A 25,485-nucleotide genomic window follows, 5' to 3' on the forward strand; every position below is an offset into this window, starting at 1 on the left:
AAAAGTATATAAAAAAAATTCTATATCTCTGAAATTGTGAAATTGCCTTGCTCCCTTGCATTAAGGGGGTGAGCGTTGTTTATGCCCGGCTCCGGCCCTGTAAATAAGCTTAGAACAATGTACACAGAGGTATTTCCAGTCCTTGTAACTTTTGTTCTGACACAAAGGCCTTGTGATGATCCGTCACCATGAGAATAACTCTCAGAACTCAGCGTGGACAGTGCTGCCGCCAGCACCTTCCCAGCCTCCTCAATGGCCACTACACTCTCTCGGCTGCTGCTATCAGGACCGGCTTGTTGATCAACAAATGCTAATTGATTTTTTTTTTTAAAAGCTAAATCCGTGTTTTGTGCCAATAAAGGACCCCTGGATGAGTTTAACCCTTTAAAACTATCCCTACTCGCCATGTCCATACAGTGGGCTTCTCTAGCGGTTGACCTACTAAGTAATACTAAGTCACAAATCAGCAAAAAAAAAAAAAAATATATATATATATTCATATGAACATATAGAACACACAGTACAGGTTAAACAATAGAGCCCGGATGGTGCCTCCCTATACGTAACATGCACATAAAGTAGCATAAAATGTAAAAAAAAAAAGATAGTAAAGACAATAAAGCAATACTTACCCTAAGATATTTGTCTAAAATCCGGAACATGGCAAGTTCTGGTAGATCCAGCGGAGTGAAAACCCTGTATAATTTAGCAGACCTCCGGCACGTCTGCCTATATGCACTGCAAGTTTACTATGAACCCAACTAGCACATAAATGAGGACATTTTCCTGTTAGATGCCGCACCATTATATCTGACATCTCAAATTGTTTTCCTCAATTGTGTGTCGGCTCACCTCAAGTCTATAAGGAGATACAATGCGGGAGGACAGCTTTATTTCTTCTTTTTTTTTCATATTTTTGGAATTTTTTTTTTTTTTTTTTTAGTCCGGGATTGTAGAGGTTAAAGGCAAAGCACATTTCCATACACATGGAAATGAAGGCGTGATCTTATAATCATTTATTTTTAATGGCCGGAGAAGGGAGGGGAGGGTGGACAGGCTAGGAATGGTTTTGGGGGGATTTGGAAGTGGGAAGGACGAGGTGTAGCCAATGGCAGTCCATGAGAGGAGTTGTAAGGTGTTTGTATTCCCTAGGAAGGAGCTCAGCCAACCATGCCGGGTGTCTCAGGAACTTGTCACCTGTTCGGGAGCTCAGGGAATGACACACTGGAAGTCATGGAAAGGTTAGCGTGACAAACCTCGATGAATTCAGGGCGGCCGACGCAACTACCTCTATGAATTCATGGTGTGCCCATGGGTTATGTGGACATGCATTGATAAAACAGGGACATGTACCACCATTATGTCTACTCGTGGTGGGCATCATATCTTCTATACTCATAGTGGGCATCATGTCTTCCATACTCATAGTGGGCATCATGTCTTCCATACTCATAGTGGGCATCATACCTTCTATACTCATACTGGGCATCATATCTTCTAGACTTATACTGGGCATTATACCTTCTATACTGATAGTGGGCATCATACCTTCTATACTCATACTGGGCATCATACCTTCTATACTCATAGTGGACATCATACCTTCTATACTCATACTGGGCATCATACCTTCTATACTCATACTGGGCATCATACCTTCTAGACTTATACTGGGCATTATACCTTCTATACTGATAGTGGGCATCATACCTTCTATACTCATAGTGGGCATCATACCTTCTATACTCATAGTGGGCATCATACCTTCTATAATCATAGTGGGCATCATACCTTCTATACTCATAGTGGGCAACATACCTTCTATACTGATAGTGGACATCATATCTTCTATACTCATAGTGGGCATCATACCTTCTATACTCATGGTGGGCATCATACCTTCTATACTCATACTGGGCATCATATCTTCTATACTCATAGTGGGCATCATACCTTCTATACTCATAATGGGCATCATACCTTCTATACTCATAGTGGGCATCATATCTTCTAGACTCATAGTGGGCATCATACCTTCTATACTCATAATGGGCATCATACCTTCTATACTCATAGTGGGCATCATATCTTCTAGACTCATAGTGGGCATCATACCCTCTTTACTCATGGTGGGCATCATATCTTCTATACTCATGGTGGGCATCACATCTATACTCATAGTGGGCATCACATCTTCTATACTCATAGTGGGCATCATACCTTCTAGACTCATAGTGGGCATCATACCTTCTATACTCATACTGGGCATCATATCTTCTATACTCATAGTGGGCATCATACCTTCTATACTCATAATGGGCATCATACCTTCTATACTCATAGTGGGCATCATATCTTCTAGACTCATAGTGGGCATCATACCTTCTATACTCATAATGGGCATCATACCTTCTATACTCATAGTGGGCATCATATCTTCTAGACTCATAGTGGGCATCATACCTTCTATACTCATAGTGGGCATCATACCTTCTATACTCATAGTGGGCATCATATCTTCTAGACTCATAGTGGGCATCATACCTTCTATACTCATAATGGGCATCATACCTTCTATACTCATAGTGGGCATCATATCTTCTAGACTCATAGTGGGCATCATACCTTCTATACTCATAGTGGGCATCATACCTTCTATACTCATAGTGGGCATCATATCTTCTAGACTCATACTGGGCATCATATCTTCTATACTCAAACTGGGCATCATACCTTCTATACTCATAGGGGGCATCAGGCTACTTGTACCTTCTATAATTCATGGCCATAACAACTTTCAGGACTTTTATGAATTTATGTGGGTCAATAAAACTACCTCCAATAATTCATGGCGGTCATTACGACCCCACCATGATGTTCATACAGTCACCCCAGGCTTGTATCACAACATGGTTTAACATGGCATTTTAATTTAAAAAATAAAAATTAAAAAATTTAAAAAAAATTCAAAAAAATTTGTTAGTGAGGTGAGGGTTTTCCTATGGTATCTGCACATAGAGGAGACTTCAGCCATGAGAGGGTTAAACAAGCATCCTTCCCTGATCACAACCTGCTGTCATCCCAAAGTACCACAAGTTGGGAGCATGCAGCGAGCCCATCGCCGTGCCCAATACCCTCCAGCACATTGCCCCCGATGTGGTGGACCGGACCAGCCCGCACCAACTTCTCAACCGGTGAACTCTTTCTAATGATCCGGTGCGTCAGTATCCATCCCACCGTCACACCGGTCACTACCAACACAAAGTTACCATCCACCACCGCTCTCTTAACCCTTTACCAATCAATAAGCAATAGCAGCAAAGCAGAGGAATAAGAGCAGATGTGGCAGCAGCAGAGTGTGAACACTGTACCTTGTTGCAGTGATAAAAGTCCAGGGGGCTGAGGCAGGTGGGGTCTGTAGATAAGGTGCCCACGCTGGTGGGGGCAGGAGGGTAGAACCTAACGTCCATCACAAGGCGGCCGGAGGGGCATTAAAGCAGCTTGAGGTTTTGTGTATAGATTTTTTTTTTTTAGATTCTCTTCTTCAGGCTCCTGTGTGAGCGGCACTGCCTCTTGCTGAGTGTATGTATGTGTGTGTGTGTATGTGTGTGTGTGTGATAGAGGGAGGGAGTCTGTGTCTATTGTTTGAAACAACAAGACAGAGAGGGAGAGAGAGAGAGAGAGAGAGAGAGAGAGAGGAGGGAGAGGGAAGGGGTGGGGGGGTTGGGCATCATTTATTCTCCTTCTCTCAAACATCCGTTCTGTGGTCTCTCTCTTTCTCTCACTCACTATTTTCAACCCCCCTCTCTCTTTTCTCTCTTGTTCTTTCCCAGGCCTCTCTCCCCACTCTCCCTCTTTCCCTCTTTTCACTCTCCCTCCTTCTCCTTTTCTTTTTTATTAACCCTTTGGTGGACCCCAGCCTTCCCTGGTGTAGAAGCTCTGCCATTCTTTTATTTCGCCCTTTACCTTCCTCACTTTGCATATTGGCACTTTAATAGTTAATGACAGTCGGAGAACTTACCGCTCAATATCTGGAATGTGCATCGTGATTATCACTTTAATGCAAGTTTTCCCATTAACACCTGCAGCACTTAATAGACTGTAATGTAAAGCATTCCCCCTCCCCCACCCCCATACAGAGCAACACACACACACACACACATATATCCATATACATAAATAAATATACATATGTGTGTGTGTCTGTATGTAGATAAAAAATCTATCTCTATCTAATCTAAATCTATGATCTATCTATCTATCTATCTATCTATCTATCTATCTATCTATCTATCTATCTCCTATCTATCTATCTATCTATCTCCTATCTATCTATCTATCTATCTATCTATCTATCTCCTATCTATCTATCTATCTATCTATCTCCTATCTATCTATCTATCTATCTATCTCCTATCTATCTATCTATCTATCTTCTATCTATCTATCTATCTATCTATCTCCTATCTATCTATCTATCTATCTATCTATCTATCTATCTATCTCCTATCTATCTATCTATCTATCTCCTATCTATCTATCTATCTATCTATCTATCTATCTCCTATCTATCTATCTATCTATCTATCTATCTATCTATCTTCTATCTATCTATCTATCTATCTATCTATCTATCTCCTATCTATCTTCTATCTATCTATCTATCTATCTATCTATCTATCTATCTATCTATCTATCTATCTATCTATCTCCTATCTATCTATCTATCTATCTATCTCCTATCTATCTCCTATCTATCTATCTATCTATCTATCTATCTATCTATTATCTATCTATCTATTATCTATCTATCTCCTATCTATCTCCTATCTATCTATCTATCCATCTCCTATCTATCTATCTCCTATCTATCTATCTATCTATCTATCTCCTATCTATCTATCTCCTATCTATCTATCTATCTATCTATCTATCTATCTATTTATCTCTGTTATTTATCTATGACCTTATTCACGTGTTCTGTAAATTTATCTGTAATTACGGATTAGTCATTACAGACACATTTAGGATACATTGATTTCTAATGGGCTATTCACACTGTCCATAGTTTTTCAGATCCGCAATTTGGGCCACCAAAAAAACAGGACCTGGCCTAGTACGGACCGTAATTGCGGGAAACATTCTCCCATAGAAGTCAATGGGAATGTTCGTAATATCTACAAAAAATACAGACTACGGTTGTAATGTGGATAAATTCTTTGCGGATTGCAGACAATGACTGGCATGCGCCTCTTGGTAAATCCGGACAGGGAAAAGGGAGGCGGGGCTTTATTTATCAATGGCGTACTCGGGCACCAGTCTTGATACATCAGTCCCCCAGTGTGTTTATTTTGCACTAATGGTGCATTTTTGCTATTTTGCATCTTTTGTGGTAAAATATCGCCATTTTACAGCGTTTCATCAAAACCGTGTCTAAATGTTGCTATTTTACAGCGCAATTCGCAGCAAAAATCAACACAAAATAAATGCCACATGTGAACACAGTCTTTGTGTAACCATAGAAATTATCATTATCGATAACAAGCCATCCTTGGTGCTTCCCACCAATCCAATATAAAAAAAAAAAGCCAGGTAAGTATAAAAAGTGTAAAAAAAAACAACAACAACGTTTAAAATTGGTCTAGTTAAAAAACACGACGATGCATTGACACTAAAAAGATACAAAGAACACATTTTAAATCTGAATCTCAGTGTTTGAAAAGCGTTGGAATTCTTTGCATCCTGTTAGGGCCCTATTATCATTCAGATTATCGTTAAATCGTTCGAATCTAAACGATAATCGCTCGGTTGAATAGCAGTTAACGACTAACGACCGAACGAGAAATCGTTGATCGTTTAAAAAGACCTGGACCTATTTTTATTGTTGTTCGTTCGCAAATTGTTCGCATTAAATAAGACGATGTTCGGTCTTTCGCAATAGTGACGGAACGCAATAGCGACAACAAGACGAACGCAAGAACGATCATAAGTAACGAATGTGGTTCCATGTAAATGGGTGAACGATTTCAGGTCTTTCGCAATAGCGGTCTTTTGGATCGTTTATCGTTAACGATTATGCGAACGATAATCGTCCCGTGGAATAGGGCCCTTAGTTTACACACTGAGATTCTTAGTGTCAACGCGTTTCAAACACTGAGGTTCGTGTTGGCGCTCTTCTTCTTCTTTTTTGTGCCTTTTTATTGTCAGTGCATTGTTGTGGGTTTTTTTTTTTTACTGACTTCCAGTATAAAAAAAGGATAAAAACGCATGTTTTTTAACGTACACAAAAATGTGGTCAACCACATTTTTGTGTACGTTAAAAAATCTGAAATTGATGCGTTTTGAGCCTTCTTTTTTATAATGGAAGTCAATGGGATAACTGATCAAAACGGATGCACACAAATGCATCCATTTTTAAATCTTTTTTTCCACCTGTTTTTTCCCCAAAAAATTTCGTGTTCACACAACGTTTTTTCTGCTACATTTAAAATGACGTCCATCATTTTGAGTCTAAAATAACGGACGTTATTAAGCAGCCATGCCTCCCTGGTGTTAGTACATTATTCTAGTTGCGGTTACTAATTGACCTTTGGGTGCAGCTTAATTGAAAAGTCCATTGAATTTAAAGGGGTGAAAATTATTCACTAAATAACACACATTACAAAGTTATACAACTTTGTAATGTATGTTATGTTAGTGAATGGCCCCCTTCCCCGTGTCCCCCCCACCCCCGGAAGTGTAGTGCACTATACATACCTGATTCGTGTCGACCCTGGCCGCCATCTTGGGATCGCACCAGCCCTCCTTCATGCCGCCCCCCCCTCTGCGGCGTCAACAGCTGCTCAGCCGCGATTGGCTGAGCACAGTTATGCTCAGCCAATCGTGGCTAAGCAGCTGATGATGCGGCAGAGGGGGGCCGGCACGAGGGACGGTTCGGCCGGCCTACCGAAGATGACATCATTGTCACAAGATGGCGGACGGGGGTCGACACGAATCAGGTGAGTATAGAGCACTACACTTCCAGGTCTAGCGTGGGTGGGGGGACACAGGGAAGGGGGCCATTCACTAACATAGCATACATTACAAAGTTGTATAACTTTGTAATGTGTGTTATTTAGTGAATAATTGTTTAGCGCCGCACTACCCCTTTAATAGTAAAAATGGAGAAAGAACGGTGACAAAAGAAAAACTGTGTGTGAACAACTAATAAAAAATGTCCGCTGTTTGCAAAAGACGTCCGGAAATAATGATCATGTTCATTATTTTGACGTCCGCGGCAAAAATGGCCGTTATTCAATACACTGTGCGCCTTTGCAGTCAGTTAAATCTGGTTAAAAACGGACATTTTTTTTAAATATGAAAATCGTCCGCCTTTTCAATATTTTTGACGTTGTGTGAACATAGCCCTAACCAGACTTAATAAAAATTTTTTTATACTTACCTGGAGCTGGAGGTCTCACCTTTGGACATACAGTACGAAGATATTGGTGCTATGTAAGTACACATATACAGGACATAGACAATATACTTCTTATCGTTCTATACGCCTATAAACAATATACTTCACACTATCTGAGGCATCAATAACGTCCCTAAAGACAATGTGATATCCCAGGGGAATGGTATAGAATGGAAGCTGTCATACTAACAATTAATTGTCCCTGTGCTCACAGACCCGTACACTTCCATAATGGTGTATTATGTGTAGTGTTTTACAACAAGGCTTGTGGACTCTCCCAGAGGCTTTACCTATCACACACAATATGCCTGCAGGATGTACAATGGAGAATCAGCCACCTTCTATTTATTATTATTATTATTATTATTATTATTATTATTATTATTATTGTTGTTTATTTTTCTTTGTTTTTTTTTTTCTTTATTATTTATTTATTTATTTTTTATTATTTTATTTTTATCTTTCAATTCACAACACATACTGCAAGGGGGGGGGGACAGCTCTACAGACTCCCATTTGTCATGTAGAAGCTCATTGGGTATAAGGGACCAGGTTGCATGCATGACCATGTGATGCCTTAGGAAACACTATATAATACATATACAGTATACACATTTGATGAGTGCATTAAAAAAATAAAAAAGCTCAGGGCAGCGTTTGGCTGGTGCAATAAGCATCTTATAGATATTTTTTATGAAAGTGAAGGATTCCTTTAAACAAATAAAAGGGGTACTCCGGAGATTCCCCCCCCCCATAATTTCTAATCAACCAGTAATATAAAGTTATATAGATTTTTTTTTTTCTATTTCAAAATCTCCAGTTTTCCAGTTCTTTTAGCTAATGTATGTCCTGCAGGAAGTGGTGTATTCTCTCCAGTCTGACACAGTGCTCTCTGCCGCCACCTCTGTCCATGTCAGGAACTGTCCAGAGCAGCAGCAAATCCTCATAGAAAACCTCTCCTGCTCTGGACAGTTCCTGACATGGACAGAGGTGGCAGCAGAGAGACCTTGTAGGAGACCGGCCGTTCCGTGACCCGGCCGGGTCACAGAATGGCCGGTCTAAGAAAAGAACTTTAGCGTCGCTTAGTTGTGATGTGGGCGCATCTGTGCGCGCCCGCATCAGAATTCTCTACTACACACTATGGAGTGTGTGGCTCCACAGTATGCACTTACAGGGTTTTCTGCTGCTGCTATTCAATGAATGACATGTCAGCTTCTCGCTGCGCCGCTGGGGATCCCGGGCGGGATTCCATCGGTGGCAACGTCACGTATATTTTCAGATTAATCACGGCTGTTGTTGCAATCGGCAACAACGGCCGTAGTTTTACGAAAATAAACGTAGTGTGAACATAGCCTTAGACTGGAAAGAATACACCACTTTATGCAGGACATACAGTAGCTGATAAGTACTGGAAGGCTGGAGATTTTCAAATAGAAGTAAATTACAAATCTATATGTTTATCACACCAGCTGATTTGAAAGGAAACACATTTGCATAGGGGCAACAATTATATGTAAGGGGCACATCAGTGTATATGTACTCTCACAGCAGGGCCTGACTACATTCTACTGCCAGGGCATGCTGGGAGTTGTAGTTTTGCACCAGCTGGAGAGTGACTGGTTGGAGAATACTGGCCTAACCTGAGAATTCCTATGTACGCTGGGTATAGTGGGGTTAAACCCATAAAGTAGAATATACAGAAAGTAGAATAAATTACGGCAGACTTTAAAAGCATCTTAATGTAACGTGTAAAATGTGTAAATTTCCACATCAAAGAATTTTTTATTTAACAAAAGAAAGTAATAAAAGGTATAAAATGCATATAGAGGCGGTTATGTTAGCTATATATATGCTGTATGCATAGTCATATACGCTGGTCCTTCTATATACAGATATACGGTGCCTCGTAGTATCCTTATTGTTAGTGTATGCAATATTATTAAAGGGGAACTCCAAGTTAAAATACAAATCTTGGGGGAGATTTATCAAGCATGGTGTAAAGTGAAACTGGCTCAGTTGCCCCTAGCAACCAATCAGATTCCACCTTTCATTTTCCAAAGAGTCTGTGAGGAATGAAAGGTGGAATCTGATTGGTTGCTAGGGGCAACGGAGCCAGTTTCACTTTACACCATGTCTGACAAATCTCCTCCAATGTTTTTATGTTAAACATATTTTTTAAAGAATTTTTGGTAACATTTTTTTCAAATTTTCCATTTTTCTATCAATATTATAAAATATTCCTGATATCTTGAAGTTTTTTAATTCTCACCACTGGGGCTAAAACTAAGGGTCCTATTACACGGCCCAATCATAGGCCATGTTCACACAATGTATGTTGTGCATAAATCACGGCCATTGATGCAATTTGCAACAACGGCCGTGATTTATGCAAAACATACATTGTATGTGAATGAATGAAACCCCCGGCCGGAGCGTATGCACATAGTACATATATACATACACATTGTATACGCTCCGGCCGGGATTCCATCCGGCCACACAAAAAACAGACATGTCAGTTTTCTGCGCCGCTATTCATTGAGTAGCTGCCACACAGAACATGTCAGTTCACACAATGGGGAGTGCGGCTCTGGCTGCACGCTCCATTGTGTGCAGCGGGGAATTATGATGCAGAAATGAATGAAGATCTTCCGGCCGGTACTGCAGTACTCTCCGAGATGTTCTTCTCTGGCACTGGCTGTTCTGTGACCCAGCCGGGTAACAGAACGGCTGGTGTTATATGTAGTCTGAACCAGGCCATAAACGGTAAACAAGCGCTCATGGGCGCTTGTTTACTGAGCAATTACACGTGCCAACTATCAGGCAGCAAGGGCTGGATATATATGTGTGTGTATATATGTGTGTAAAATATATATATATATATATATATATATATATATACTGTGTATATATATATTGTGGACATGTCACTGGTAAAGTGCTCGAGGGGATGTACATCTCACCCAGGTTGATACACAGTGTGAGATGGTGAGTCCAGGAGGCATCTGTGCTCAGCAGTGTTATGCTGCTGAGCTATTATTTATTATTGCCGGGCCTGGACTTACATGGAATGGCAGGTAGGTTTTGGTAGTGGGACTTGCCATTCCCTCCCCCTCGATCCAGTGTGGGTTTTGGGATCAGGTGAGCTCTGATCCCAATCAGCCTGAGAAGGCAAAAGCTGTGCTCAGTGTACAGGTCTCTCTCTCTCAGCCAGGAGTGAACAGCCTGCATGCTGTTTGGTGAGAGCTGGGAAGACAGCCGCTGCTGGGGCCTGTTCACACCCCGCAATACTGATCACTGAAGTGCCAGAGAGGTAACCTGCTGTATTAGTAAGCGCCCAGACGGGCAGGACTTTTTGTTTTGTTTATTCTCACTGCACGGTGTTGCTGTATTTATGTTACTGGACTGTTTATGCTACAAATAAACACCCAAAGCTGTTTTATGAGCCCAAGTTTGCTGCCGGAACTGTGTCCAAACACACCATCCCCCGGGAAGATCCCTACAATTGGTGCTGCGGAGCGGGCAAAACGGTTGCTAGGGGCAACGGTGTGCATCAACTTGGCTACAGCTGCTTATGTCCTGGGTGAAGGCTGCGGCTTCACTCCAAAAACAGTCAAGCAACATGGAGGAGATGATGAAGCAGTTAATGCAAGTGAATATGCAGCAACAACAGGCTCTGACAGACGCTAACCTACGCCATGAGCAAGCATTGGCCGCACAACAACAGGCACTGGCCGCACAACAACAGGCTCAGGCAGCCGCTAAACAGGATCAGGCAGCCGCTAATCTGCGCCATGAACAGACAATGGCTGCACATCAGCAAGCAATGGCTCAACAACAGAGACTTATTGAGCACCTGATAGCAAAGCAAGAGGCGTCTGCAGGTGCTAATCCCCAGCTGGTGGCAGCAGCCGCGCCAGAGACTTTGTCTGTGAGAAGAGCTGTGCAGCGTGCGCTGCAAAAGATGACTGCTGATGACGATGTTGAGGCCTACTTAACTGTCTTTGAGCGTGTGGCTGAGCGAGAAAAGTTACCCTCCACTGAGTGGGCAGAGGTCATTGCTCCCTATTTAACAGGCGAACCTCAAAAGGCCTATTATGACCTCAGTGAGCAAGAGGTCAAGGACTATCCTCGGCTAAGAGCAGAGATACTCGCCCGACTAGGAGTTACTGCTGCTGTCCGTGCCCGGAGGGTCCGCAACTGGAGCTACAGTCTGGACAAGTCAGCGAGGTCCCAGATGTACGACCTGATTCATCTGGCAAGAAAATGGTTGGAGCCAGACACCTCTACTCCTGCCCAGATCCTAGAGAGGGTCGTGATGGATCGCTACCTCCGTGCCCTTCCTGCTGATCTACAACGCTGGGTGGGACAAGGCGACCCTAGGAGTGCCGACGAACTCGTCAGCCTTGTGGAGAGGTTCCAGGCGACCGAGGACTACCTCCGTGATGTTCCTGCAGCACCGTCACCTCCCCGGAGTGCCAGATCTGTGCCATCATCTGGTAAGAGACTTCCATCTATTGGGGGAGTGTGGAGGGGTGCTGATAGAGGGAAGAGCGCTCAGGAGGTGTCTCAGGGGCAAAAGACTGGTGGGGGACCCCGGTGGCTAAGTGGCCCTAAAAAGGACTCCCTGCCAAGGAGACCAGGCCCTATCCGGTGCTGGAGATGCCACGAGACGGGACATATGTCTGCCCATTGCCCTCTTACCTCTGAGCCCATGGAGTGTGACGCTAGCCGGCGTCAGTCGCTATTTGCGGAGCCGTCTTTTGTTGCAGTCACTGGACTAGAGACTGAACCACAAGTCTGCAACATTACTGTAAATGACTTTCCTGTTAAGGCGTTGCTGGACTCAGGAAGCCTTGTCACCCTGGTGCATGCCAGCCTGGTGACTGGGGACTTTGTGCCAGCAAGACATATGAGTGTGGTATGCATACATGGCGATACAAAGGTTTACCCTATAGTACGGGCTAATGTCGGGACTGAACTAGGTGCTGTACAATATGAAGTGGGTGTGGTTAAAAACCTTATGCATAATGTTATATTGGGGCGTGATTTTCCTTTGTTCTGGGCTCTATGGGGAAAACAACAATCCCCTGAAAGGAGTGAGGAGACCCCTAAGCCTATTGCATTACCCACGGTAAATGATAAAAATGTACAGGAGGAATATGATGCTTTTCCTTTGCAGGTCCTGGCTGGTGAGGAAGAGGCTCCTCCCACTGCGCAAAATGTTCCAGACTTAGAGGTGTCTAGGGATAATTTTGGTACTGCACAATTACAGGACCCCACTCTCAAAAATGCGAGAGAGCAGGTCACTGTTATGAATGGGGTACCTCAGGAACCAGAAGCTGAGAAAAAATTTCCACATTTTTCTATGACAAATGATCTCTACTACAGAGTCACTAAAATTAATGATGAGGTGGTGGAACAGCTTCTGGTGCCTAAGTCGTACCGGCGTCAGGTACTCGACATGGCCCATAATCATGTCCTTGGGGGACACTTGGGGACAGATAAAACACAGGAGAGAGTCCTCCAGAGGTTTTATTGGCCTGCGATTTATGCTGACATAAAAAAATACTGTGAGTCGTGCCCCACATGTCAGCTTAGCGCTCCAGTGTCGCATTTTCGCAGTCCTTTGGTCCCACTCCCCATCATAGAGGTACCTTTTGACCGGATCGCAATGGACTTGGTGGGTCCCATTGTAAAGTCGGCTAGGGGACACCAGTACATTCTAGTGGTGTTGGACTACGCGACCCGCTATCCTGAGGCTGTACCCCTAAGAAACACTACCTCTAAAACAATTGCACGGGAATTGTTTTATATGTTTTCCAGGGTGGGGATCCCCAAGGAAATCTTGACTGACCAAGGTACACCATTTGTGTCAAAGGTGATGAAAGAGCTATGCAAACTGTTTAAAATCTCACACCTACGTACCTCTGTATATCACCCACAGACAGACGGGTTAGTGGAGAGGTTTAATAAAACCCTGAAACATATGTTAAAAAAAGTGGTGGAAAAGGATGGTCGTGATTGGGATCACTTACTACCTTATCTGATGTTTTCTATTAGGGAAGTACCCCAAGCGTCCACAGGGTTCTCTCCCTTCGAATTAGTCTATGGTCGTCACCCTAGGGGTTTATTGGATATAGCGAAAGAGACATGGGAAAGTGAGTCCACCCCATACAAGAGTGTTATAGAGCATGTAGCACAAATGCAGGACCGTATAGCCACTGTAATGCCCCTAGTAAGGGAACACCTCCAGAGGGCGCAAGAGGGCCAAAGCAGAATTTACAATCGTTCTGCAAGAATCAGGACATTTAGCCCAGGTGACCGGGTACTCATACTTGTTCCCACTGTAGAAAGCAAATTCTTAGCAAAGTGGCAGGGTCCCTATGAAATTGTAGAGAAGATCAGTGAGGTCAACTACAAGGTACACCAACCAGGTAGAAGGAAGCCTTTCCAAGTTTATCACATAAACTTGATCAAGCCCTGGAAAGACAGGGAATCCTTGGTGGCGACAAAGCCTGTTGGTCATCTGTCACCACCAATCCCTCCGGTCAGGATTGGTGACACCCTATCAGTATCCCAGAAGCAGGAAGCTAAGGAGTTCCTGCAGAAAAATAAAAACAAGTTTTCTGACCTACCAGGGCGTACGCATCTCATTAGTCATCATATTGAAACTGAGCCTAGAAGCAGAGTAAACCTTAAGCCCTATAGGATACCAGAAGCCCGGAGGGAGGCGGTATCATCCGAGGTAAAACGTATGCTTGACCTAGGAGTCATTGAGGTGTCCCAGAGCGAGTGGTCCAGCCCGATTGTGTTAATCCCAAAGCCCAATGGAACTTGGAGGTTCTGTAATGATTTTAGAAAGTTAAATGAGATCTCCAAGTTCGATGCCTACCCCATGCCCAGGGTAGATGAGTTGATAGAAAGGATGGGTAATGCCAGGTACATAACTACCCTCGATCTCACTAAGGGCTACTGGCAGATCCCACTCACTCCTAAGGCTAGAGAGAAGACTGCATTCTCCACCCCTGATGGGCTCTTCCAATATGTAGTGATGCCATTCGGGTTACATGGAGCCCCTGCCACTTTTCAGAGGTTGATGGACTTGATTCTGCGACCACATCGTGATTACTCCGCTGCCTACCTCGATGATGTGGTCATTTTTAGCACGGATTGGGAAAGTCACCTCTGTAAGGTCCAGGCGGTGTTAGATGCCATAAGTGATGCGGGTTTAACCATCAATGCAGAGAAGTGTGCACTAGCCTTAGAGGAGGCCAAATACTTGGGCTACATTATTGGGAGGGGGTTAGTGAAACCACAACTAAATAAAATCGAGGCAATACAGAATTGGCCTCAACCCCTCACAAAGAAACAGGTCAGAGCTTTCCTGGGTATTACGGGCTATTACCGTAGGTTTGTGCAAAATTTTGCCTCAGTTGCAGCCCCACTAACTGACCTGACAAAGGGTGCAAAGTCCGCAATGGTGACATGGACTCCAGAGGCCGAGAAGGCTTTTCAAAGCCTCAAGTCTGCCCTGTGCCAACAGCCTGTGCTAGTTACCCCTGACTTTAGGCGAGAGTTTTTGGTACAGACAGACGCCTCTAACACAGGGTTAGGTGCCGTCCTCTCACAGGTCGTGAATGGCGAGGAGCACCCGGTGATGTACTTAAGTAGGAAGCTATCCCCGGCCGAGAAAAACTACGCCATAGTTGAGCGAGAATGTCTGGCAGTGAAGTGGGCCCTAGAATCCCTGAGGTACTACCTACTAGGCAGGAGATTCAAGTTAGTGACAGACCATGCCCCCCTAACATGGATGAAAATAAACAAGGAGAAGAATGCAAGGGTGACTAGGTGGTTTCTGTCCCTACAAAACTTTAATTTCACTGTGGAACACCGGCCAGGGAAATTACAGGCAAATGCTGACGCCCTATCAAGGGTACACTGCCTGTGGGGACAATACGCTCAGCCCTCCGGTCTGAAGAAGAGGGGGGGGATATGTGGACATGTCACTGGTAAAGTGCTCGAGGGGATGTACATCTCACCCAGGTTGATACACAGTGTGAGATGGTGAGTCCAGGAGGCATCTGTGCTCAGCAGTGTTATGCTGCTGAGCTATTATTTATTATTGCCGGGCCTGGACTTACATGGAATGGCAGGTAGGTTTTGGTAGTGGGACTTGCCATTCCCTCCCCCTCGATCCAGTGTGGGTTTTGGGATCAGGTGAGCTCTGATCCCAATCAGCCTGAGAAGGCAAAAGCTGTGCTCAGTGTACAGGTCTCTCTCTCAGCCAGGAGTGAACAGCCTGCATGCTGTTTGGTGAGAGCTGGGAAGACAGCCGCTGCTGGGGCCTGTTCACACCCCGCAATACTGATCACTGAAGTGCCAGAGAGGTAACCTGCTGTATTAGTAAGCGCCCAGACGGGCAGGACTTTTTGTTTTGTTTATTCTCACTGCACGGTGTTGCTGTATTTATGTTACTGGACTGTTTATGCTACAAATAAACACCCAAAGCTGTTTTATGAGCCCAAGTTTGCTGCCGGAACTGTGTCCAAACACACCATCCCCCGGGAAGATCCCTACAATATATATATATATATATACAGTATATATATATATATATATATACCCTTAGGACCCTTAGTTTTAGCCCCAGTGGTGAGAATGAAAACTGCAAAATATCAGGATTATTTTATAATATAGATAGAAAAATGGAAAATCAGAAAAAATGTCACCAACATTTTTTAAAAGTGTGTTTTACACAAAAACATTAGTTAAACAATAAGTCTGATGATACATTCCCTTTAAGTGAGATAGTGTTAAACCTGTGACCCTCCTGATCTTGCAAACTTCTAATTCCCCAAAAAAAGACATTGTGAGAACATAACCATAAAGTGAAGGTGATGGCCCGAGGACACCGGGAAGCATGGTAAGGTAAGAAAATACTTATTATTTTACACTACACTAAAGGCAAGGGACGCAAGGACACTGCTAACTAACTAACTATATATATATATATATATATATATATATATATATATATATATATATACATATATATATATATATACATATATATATATATATATATATATATATAATGATTTATTATTCTGAATAACATGTAAAACAAACAAACATTCAGACATTCAAACAAACAGCAGAATCTGTGATATTATAAGTTACTGTACAGTAATAGAGAAGATGGGAAACACAAGGGCGGACAGAGACCGCAGGGAGCATGAAGCAATGAGCAGGACAGATGTGGGCACATTCATGCAGCACTCTCTGTCCCGGGAGAGAGGGGTTACAGCTATGGAGAGATTACCTCCACGGTCCTGTCCCCTGATGTAAGCCCCAGCCTGAAGTGGATCTACTATGATTTGGAAGGTGAGGGAGACTTCCTGGGTCAGAGTACAGGGCTGTACACCCCGCTATTCAGGCCATGCCCCTCCCCCACTCCCCCTCCCACCCAGTACAGGGAGCTCTTACACCAAAGCAATGCTCTTACACCAAGTCACAATTTTGAAAAACTGTGATCTCTTAAACCAAAATGCTCTTATACCAAGTTACTCTTAAACCAAGGTACCACTGTATTTCTGTTGCTACTTAGCCTTACCAGATGATAATTAAAATAAGCAGTGTATAGTAAAGGACTGAATGGATGCAGTGGTCAAGTGAGCGCTCCTACAGTCATATGCATGAGATAGCTGTCAATCATTGAGTAGGACCGCCCCCCTGACCACATAGCCAAAAGGGGAGGAGAATTACATAAGTTATACAGTAACTTTACCTACGTGATTATACGTTCCTTTTAGTATTCTAGTACATATAGGGGGAGATTTATCAACCATGGTGTAAAGGGAACCTGGCTCAGTTGCCCCTAGCAACCAATCAGGGGATCTGATTGGTTGCTAGGGGCAACTGAGCCAGTTTAACTTTACACCATGTTTGATAAATCTCCCCCACAGTATTGCTTAAGGAGAGTCAAACTTTCCCAAAAACTGATAGATATTAAAGGTCCAGAGAGAACGTGGGGCGCGGGGGTTAATATTTTTTAGTTAAGGGATCCTCAGACTGATCAATATAACACAATGTAGAGATGAAAGGATCCGTATGTCTGGCATATATCTGGATAGTTGATTCTGTTCTGTCAATTGTCCACATAATAGAAGTCATCGACTGCACTGAACATCATAGATATTAGGCTTGAAGCCTTTGTATGGGCTGAAGTTTATAATGGCAGGAAGTGCACTGGGCGAGGAGGAGGAGGAGGAAGAGGGTGAGAATTTAGGTTTATGTGCACACTAGAAAAATAATTTGAGAAAAATTGGCATGTTATTTTTGTACAGTTTTGCACTATTATAACAGTATTGGTTATACTCAGCGAGCGATCAGCCGACTGTCGTGAAGCTACTAGGCCTCACAGACGATGCAGTAATTTTTCATGTAACCGGGTCACACTATTGATCGAGTTTTGTAAAGGCGCGCAGATCATCCCGCTGATCGGCGCTGGTTTGCAGCGCTGTATTAGGCCATATAAAAGCCCCTTGGTTACTGACCTATTCCTGGTCCCTAGCATCTAGTTTCCATAATGCCAAAACAGAAGACTGTGACATGTAGAGACTGGGATCTGACTGCATTATATAGATAACATGGAGGAGATTTATCAATCATGGTGTAAAGTGAGACTGGCTCAGTTGCCCCTAGCAACCAGTCAGATTCCACCTTTCATTTTCCAAACAGTCTGTGAGGAATGAAAGGTGGAATCTGATTGGTTGCTAGGGGCAACTGAGCCAGTTTCACTTTACACCATGTTTGATAAATCTCCCCCTATATGCTAATAAGTGACGCATAAACTGTATCCATGATATCCTATTGTGTGTATTATTGCACTAACCCCATTGGATATAAATTATCACCTCAGTGGAGAAGTATATACGATATGAAAAATGTGTGATGGAACATTTGCCCAATTCTGAATCTAGTAATTTACTTAAAATATATAAACTTTTTTGTTAAAAATGGCAACTAATATAAAATAAAACCTGACGGTAAGAAAAAGAACATAACTAATATATAAAAATGTAAAAAAATAAAATGATATTTTCTAAATTAAGCAATAAATGTATCTTGTGAAATGAGGAAACTTTGCTCACAGCACAATAATTCAACCCTGGAAGTGCGGTGAATTTCTCTATGAAAGTCTCTAAAACATTAGAATAATGGAAACAATAAGTGATGGAAAATACACGGACACAACCTGCACGAGTGGTCACACTTATAGGAGGGTGTAAATGTAACTTAAAGGGAATTTATCGCCTACTTTTTCTGTTACTAATTATAACCAGATACTAATACAGTCTTTTCTTCTCACCTGTTTGTATTGTTTTTTTTTTTATTTGATTGTACATTGTTTTGTATACTTAACCCCTTAAGGACTGGACCAATTTCCATTTTTGCGCTTTCGTTTTTTCCTCCTTGCACTTGCATTTTTTCACCTACAGATCCACATGAACCCTTATTTTTTGCGCCACTAATTGTACTTTGTAATCACAGGCTGAAATTTTGAATAAAGTTTGCTGCGAAACCAGAAAAAAATTAAAATAAAATTAAAAATAAAACGCAATTTCTTTTATTTGGGGAGGTTTCGCGTTTACGCTGTTCAACCTAGGGTAAAACTGACTTGTTATACATGCTCCTCAAGTTAGTCCAATTACAACGATATGTAACTTGTATGACTTTTATTTTATTTGATGTTTTTTAAAAAGTTAAGGACTTTTTAAAAAAATAAATGCTCCTTAAAATTGCTCTATTCCCAGGCTTATAACGCTTTTATCCTCTAGTCTATGGGGCTTTGTGAGGTGTCATTTTTAGCGCCATGATCTGTACCTTCTATAGGTACCTTGGTAGGTTAGCATATATGCAACTTTTTGATCACTTTTTATTACAATTTTCTGGATTTGATGCGACCAAAAATGCACAATTTAGCATTTTGGAATTTTTTTTACGCCATTTACCGTGCGAGACCAAGAATGTGATTATTTAGTAGTTTGGACGATTATGGATGCGGTGATACCTAATATGGTTTTTTTATTTATTTATTTATTTATTTATTTTTATTCATAAAATGGGGAAAGGGGGTGATTCAGACATTTATTAGAGGAGGGGATTTTTTATTAATAAAAAAAGCATTTTTTACACATACTAGAAGTCCCCCTGGGGTTAGGGTTATTCCCCTTGGGGTTAGGGTTATTCCCCCTGAGGTTAGGGTTATTCCCCCTGGGGTTAGGGTTATTCCCCCTGGGGTGAGGGTTATTCCCCCTGGGGTTAGGATTATTCCCCCTGGGGGAATTTTAGTATAGCCGTATTGATCTCTCATTGAGATCTATGCAGTATAGATATACTGCATAGATCCATGAGATAGGTGTTCTATTGCTCTCGGCTGCTGCAGCCAAGAATGATAGATTGCCGAGTCGGGATCAGCACCATTACGGCGCAGACCCCGAGCCGGCTCACTAGACCACCACCAATGGGAGAAAGGAGGCATTTAAATGCAGCTGTCAACTTTGACAGCCGCATCAAAATGCCTAATTAGCGGGCACGGAGATCGGACCGTACCTGCTAATTGTCGCGGTCCCGGGCTGCAGATAGCTTCTGGGATCACGGTGGTTCAGAGCGGGGTTGCTGCGATTGAAAATTGACCTCTATTGTTCAGGAGGTTTACGCTTATTATTACAAACGTAACTGCGAACTGGAACACAACTTCCTAACACATTCCGACTGTTAACAATTTAACCCTACTGTAAATCCTGGGGGTATCTGAGTACTCAGAGCCACAGTTAGGCCCCAGGAAGGCAACTGCTTTAGTAAAGTTTTGCCATCTTCTTACCAGTAATTTGTTAGAGGATGTTACTTGCCTAACCATTTGTACAAACCAAATACACCCCTTTGTCTTTGTGGAATAGAAAAATTGATCTAAACGGATATACACAAATGCATCTGTTTTTTCATCCATTTTTTGCATAAAACTGATTGCAAAAACGTGGTGATGTTATATCCAATGACACCAACAGCATCAGATGGATTTCCAACCTTCATAGAGTTTATCCTATAACCACGTGCATTGCTGACGTCACCATCCCTTCTCTAGGCTTTAAGGGCCAAGGGCCCCAAGGGCCCCCTCCCCCATGGGCCCCGTAGCAGCTGCCTGCCCTACCAACGCCCATTGTTCTATTGACTTCAAAGCATATCAATGCAGTATGAAGAGAACGGCCGTATTTTTAATGGAAAACAACAGGCGTTCTTTTCAAAAATAGTACGTTGTGTCAACATAACCAAGAAATGTTTTCTTTGAACTTGCTCCAATATATATACACTGCTCAAAAAAATAAAGGGAACACTCAAATAACACCTCCTGGATCTGAATGAATGAAATCTTCTAGTGATACTTTGTTCTGTACAAAGTGGAATGTGCTGACAACAAATTCACACAAAAATTATCACTGGAAATCACATTTATTACACAATGGCGGCCTGGATTTGGAGTCACACAAAAAATTCAAGTGGAAAAACACACCACAGACTGATCCAACTTTGCTGTAATGTCCTTAAACCAAGTGAAAATGAGGCTGAGTATTGTGTGTGGCCTCCACATGCCTGTATGACCTCCCTACAAGGCCCGGGCATGCTCCTGATAAGGTGTCTGTATGACCTCCCTACAAGGCCCGGGCATGCTCCTGATAAGGTGTCTGTATGACCTCCCTACAAGGCCCAGACATGCTCCTGATGAGGTGTCTGTATGACCTCCCTACAAGGCCCGGGCATGCTCCTGATGAGGTGTATGACCTCCCTACAAGGCCCGGGCATGCTCCTGATGAGGTGGCTGTATGACCTCCCTACAAGGCCCGGGCATGCTCCTGATGAGGTGTCTGTATGACCTCCCTACAAGGCCCGGGCATGCTCCTGATGAGGTATATGACCTCCCTACAAGGCCCAGGCATGCTCCTGATGAGGTGGCTGTATGACCTCCCTACAAAGCCCGGGCATGCTCCTGATGAGGTGGCGTTATGACCTCCCTACAAGGCCCGGGCATGCTCCTGGTGAGGTGTCTGTATGACCTCCCTACAAGGCCCGGGCATGCTCCTGATGAGGTGTCTGTATATCCTCCCTACAAGGCCCGGTCATACTCCTGATGAGGTGTATGACCTCCCTACAAGGCCCGGGCATGCTCCTGATGTGGTGTCTGTATGACCTCCCTACAAGGCCCGGGCATGCTCCTGATGAGGTGTCTGTATGACCTCCCTACAAGGTTTGTTCATGTTTCTGATGAGGTGTCTGTATGACCTCCCTACAAGGCCCGGGCATGCTCCTGATGAGGTGTCTGTATGACCTCCCTACAAGGCCCGGGCATGCTCCTGATGAGGTGTCTGTATGATCTCCCTACACCACCCGGGCATGCTCCTGATGAGGTGTCTATATGACCTCCCTACAAGGCCCGGGCATGCTCCTGATGAGGTGTCTGTATGACCTCCCTACAAGGCCCGGGCATGCTCCTGATGAGGTGGCCGATGGTCTCCTGAGGGATCTCCTCCCAGACCTGGACTAAAGCAGTTGCCAACTCCTGGACAGTCTGTGCTGCAACATGAGGTTGGTGGATGGAGTGAGACATGATGTCCCAGATGTGCTCAATGGGATTTAGGTCTGGCCAGTCCATAGCTTCAATGTCTTCATCTTGCAGGAACTGCTGACAGACTCCAGCCACATGAGGTCTAGCATTGTCCTGCATTAGGAGGAACCCAGGGCCAACTGCACCAGTATATGGTCTCACAAGGAGTCTGAGGATCTCATCTCAGTACCTAATGGCAGTCAGGCTACCTCTGGCAGCACATGGAGGTCTGTGCGGCCCTCCAAATGCCACCCCACACCATTACTGACCAACTGCCAAGCCCGTCATGCTGAAGGATGCTGCAGGCAGCAGATCGCTCTCCAGGGCATCTCAAGACTCTGTCATGTCTGTCACATGTGCTCAATGTGAACCTGCTTTCATCTGGGCGCAAGTGGCGAATTTGCCAATCCTGGTCTTCTCTGGCAAATGCAAAGCGTCCTGAACGGTCCTTTCGGGTCCTCGTATCATCCTCATGGAGTCAGTTTCTAGCCGTTTGTGCAGACACAAACTGGAGGTCATTTTGCAGGGCTCTGGCAGTGCCCCTCCTGTTCCTCCTTGCACAAAGGCGGAGGTAGTCCTCCTGCTTCTGGGTTGTAGCCCTCCTACAGCCTCCTCCACGTCTCCTGGTGTACTGGCCTGTCTCCTGGTATCTGCTTCATGCTCTGGACACTACGCTGACAGACACAGCTAACCTTCTTTCCACAGCTTGCATTGATGTGCCATCCTGGATGAGCCGCACTACCTGAGCCACTTGTATGGGTTGTAGAGTCCGTCTTATGCTACCACGAGTGTGAAATCACCACCAACATTCAAAAGTGACCAAAACATCAGCCAGAAAGCATAGGTACTGAGAAGTGATCTGTGGTCCCCACCTGCAGAATCCTCCTTTATTTAGTGTGTCTTGCTAATTACCAATAATTTCCTAAGTTTGATTTCACAGTTATATTGTGTTGTTTAACCCCTTAACGACAAAGGGCGTATAGGTACGCCCTATTGCCGGTAAGGGTGTTCAGAGCGGGGCCGCGCGGCGACCCCGCTCTGAACCGCGGCGGTCCCAGGTGCCGCGTGTAGCCCGGGACCGTAGGTATTAGCGGGCACGGTCCGATCGCCGTGCCCGCTAATACAGTAATCAGATGCAGCTGTCAAACATGACAGCTGCATCCGATTACCGGATCCAGCATCTCCCTGGTGTCTAGTGGCGGAGATCGCTCCTCCGGGATGTTATCCCGGAGAAGCGATCTCCGTTTCTGAAGCCGGCCGGGGACCGCTCCAAGATGGCGCCGTCCCCGACTCGGCACTCGTTTGTTTCCGGCTGCAGCAGCCGAAAGCAAACGAGTGCCGATCTCATGGATCTCTGCAGCATATCTATGCTGCAGAGATCTCAATGAGAGATCAAAGTGTATATACTAGAAGTCCCCTAGGGGAAATAACCCTAACCCCAGGGGGAATAACCCTAACCCTAGGGGGGCTTCTAGTATATGTGTAAAAAAAATAAGAAAAGTGTTGTTGTGAATAAAAAGCCCCCTCCCCTAATAAAAGTCTGAATCACCCCCCTTTTCCCAGGTTATAAATAAAAGTAAATAAATAAATAAATAAACATGTTTGCTATCGCCGCGTGCATAATCGCCCAAACTATTAATTAATCACATTCCTGATCTCGTACGGTAAACGGCGTAAGCGCAAAAAAATCCCAAAGTGCAAAATTGCGCATTTTTGGTCGCATCAAATCCAGAAAAATTGTAATAAAAAGTGATCAAAAAGTCGTATATGCGCAATCAAGGTACCGATAGAAAGAACGCATCATGGCGCAAAAAATTACACCTGACACAGCCCCATAGACCAAAGGATAAAAGCGCTATAAGCCTGGGAATGGAGCGGTTTTAAGTGACGTATATTTGTTGACAATGGTTTGAATTTTTTACAGGCCATCAGATACAATATAAGTTATACATGTTACATATCGTTTTAATCGTAACGACGTGAGGAACATGCATAACAAGTCAGTTTTACCCCAGGGCGAATGGCGTAAAAACACATTTCCCCCAAATAAACAAAATGCGTTTTTTTTTTCAATTTCACCACACTTTGAATTTTTTTCTGGTTTCGCAGTGTACTTTATGCAAAAATTCAGCCAGTCATTGCAAAGTACAATTAGTGGCGCAAAAAATAAGGGCTCATGTGGGTTTCTAGGTGGAAAAATGCAACTGCTATGGCCTTTTATGCACAAGGAGGAAAAAACGAAAACGCAAAAATAGAAATTGGCTCTGTCCTTAAGGGGTTAAGTGTTCTCTTTATTTTTTTTGCGATATACCATATATATATATATATATATATATATATATATATATATTTTTTTAGATGCAAGTATTGCAGTATATTACGTGGAAGCTATCCCATATCTACACACAGGCTGTTGCTCTAACCAGTGGCATTTGCAAAGAAGAAAAGAAATTCTCTTCTGGATGTCTACCAAAAATCTGGTGCTAAATGAAGGAAGGAGCCATCTGTTGTAAAAATACTGAGAAGCAGTGTTAGTTTTGATTTTTAAGCAACATTAAATGCCAAATTGGTAACCTTGTTTTATATGCCAAATCTAATTTATTTTAAGTTTTGACTGCTCAGGGTACATTTACATATATCGCATTGCACAAATCTCATTTACACAAATACAGTCAAAATAACCCAGATAACGCCGAGATGTTGTTGTTCTATTACCGGGCATTCCATTTCATCTCCCGCTTACAAGATGTAATAAGAAGCCCTATGCCAGAAGAAAATCAGTGAATTAGTTAACAGAGCAGTACAACAGATCTAAATGGAAAAAAAAAATTCTAGGTGTCTTAAATTAAATTGTTACTAAATTGCCAATTCTTGTGAAATTAAAGAAAACCTGTCTTCCAAATGGAAAATATCATATAAACCTCCTTGACTTTGTATAGGACCAAGAAAAAGACATCTGTTTGTCTGCAGCACATCCTGACGTACATACTGAAGCTTCAGAAAATCCTGCCTGCCCAGTCCACTCTGTCTCCACTCCTCTGTCCTCCCGCTTCCTTCTGAGACCAAAGTCACATGATCTGTCTCTCCTGTTGCCTGGCAAGCTGTAACACCTCATTTGTAACCCACCCACCACTGACATCAAACTAATCAGTGAGCACCTGGCCAAGGAGAGGGAAAACAACAAAACAGTGACAGCCTCCTGAGCAGCATAGAGAAAAGGAAACACAGTTGTTTCATCTTTCTCTCTCTTTCTAATCTATGTAGATAGATAGAAAGATAGACGGATCGATAGATAGACAGATATTGTGTTTACAGTGTAAAGCAGAAGCAGATTGACCCAGCAATGGGCAGATATTACACG

General features: G+C 43.3%; 1 protein-coding gene and 2 long non-coding RNA genes across 7 annotated transcripts in view; 1 reads left to right on the forward strand and 2 right to left on the reverse strand.

Moving 5' to 3' along the window:
• The window catches only part of TOX2 (TOX high mobility group box family member 2), a 99,819-nt gene extending 96,167 nt beyond the window's left edge, over window positions 1-3,652 (reverse strand). For 2 of the 4 annotated variants that reach the window (XM_069951798.1, XM_069951797.1), the window contains exon 1: window positions 3,372-3,652. In XM_069951798.1, coding sequence (XP_069807899.1) covers window positions 3,372-3,470 — 99 coding nt within the window. In that variant the 5' untranslated portion in view covers window positions 3,471-3,652. Of the gene's footprint in view, window positions 1-632; window positions 848-3,371 lie in introns of those variants that run through there. The other 2 variants (XM_069951801.1, XM_069951799.1) reach the window with 1 other exon arrangement.
• The window catches only part of LOC138771797 (uncharacterized), a 69,498-nt gene extending 44,857 nt beyond the window's left edge, over window positions 1-24,641 (forward strand). For both annotated transcript variants that reach the window (XR_011359680.1, XR_011359681.1), the window contains one exon: window positions 24,483-24,641. This is a non-coding gene — a long non-coding RNA (uncharacterized lncRNA). The remainder of the gene's footprint in view (window positions 1-24,482) is intronic.
• The window catches only part of LOC138772247 (uncharacterized), a 334,081-nt gene that overhangs the window by 218,790 nt on the left and 89,806 nt on the right, over window positions 1-25,485 (reverse strand). The gene's annotated exons all lie outside the window — the stretch shown is intronic.

Source organism: Dendropsophus ebraccatus, chromosome 14 (assembly GCF_027789765.1).
Source record: "Dendropsophus ebraccatus isolate aDenEbr1 chromosome 14, aDenEbr1.pat, whole genome shotgun sequence".
Classification (NCBI taxonomy): domain Eukaryota; kingdom Metazoa; phylum Chordata; class Amphibia; order Anura; family Hylidae; genus Dendropsophus; species Dendropsophus ebraccatus.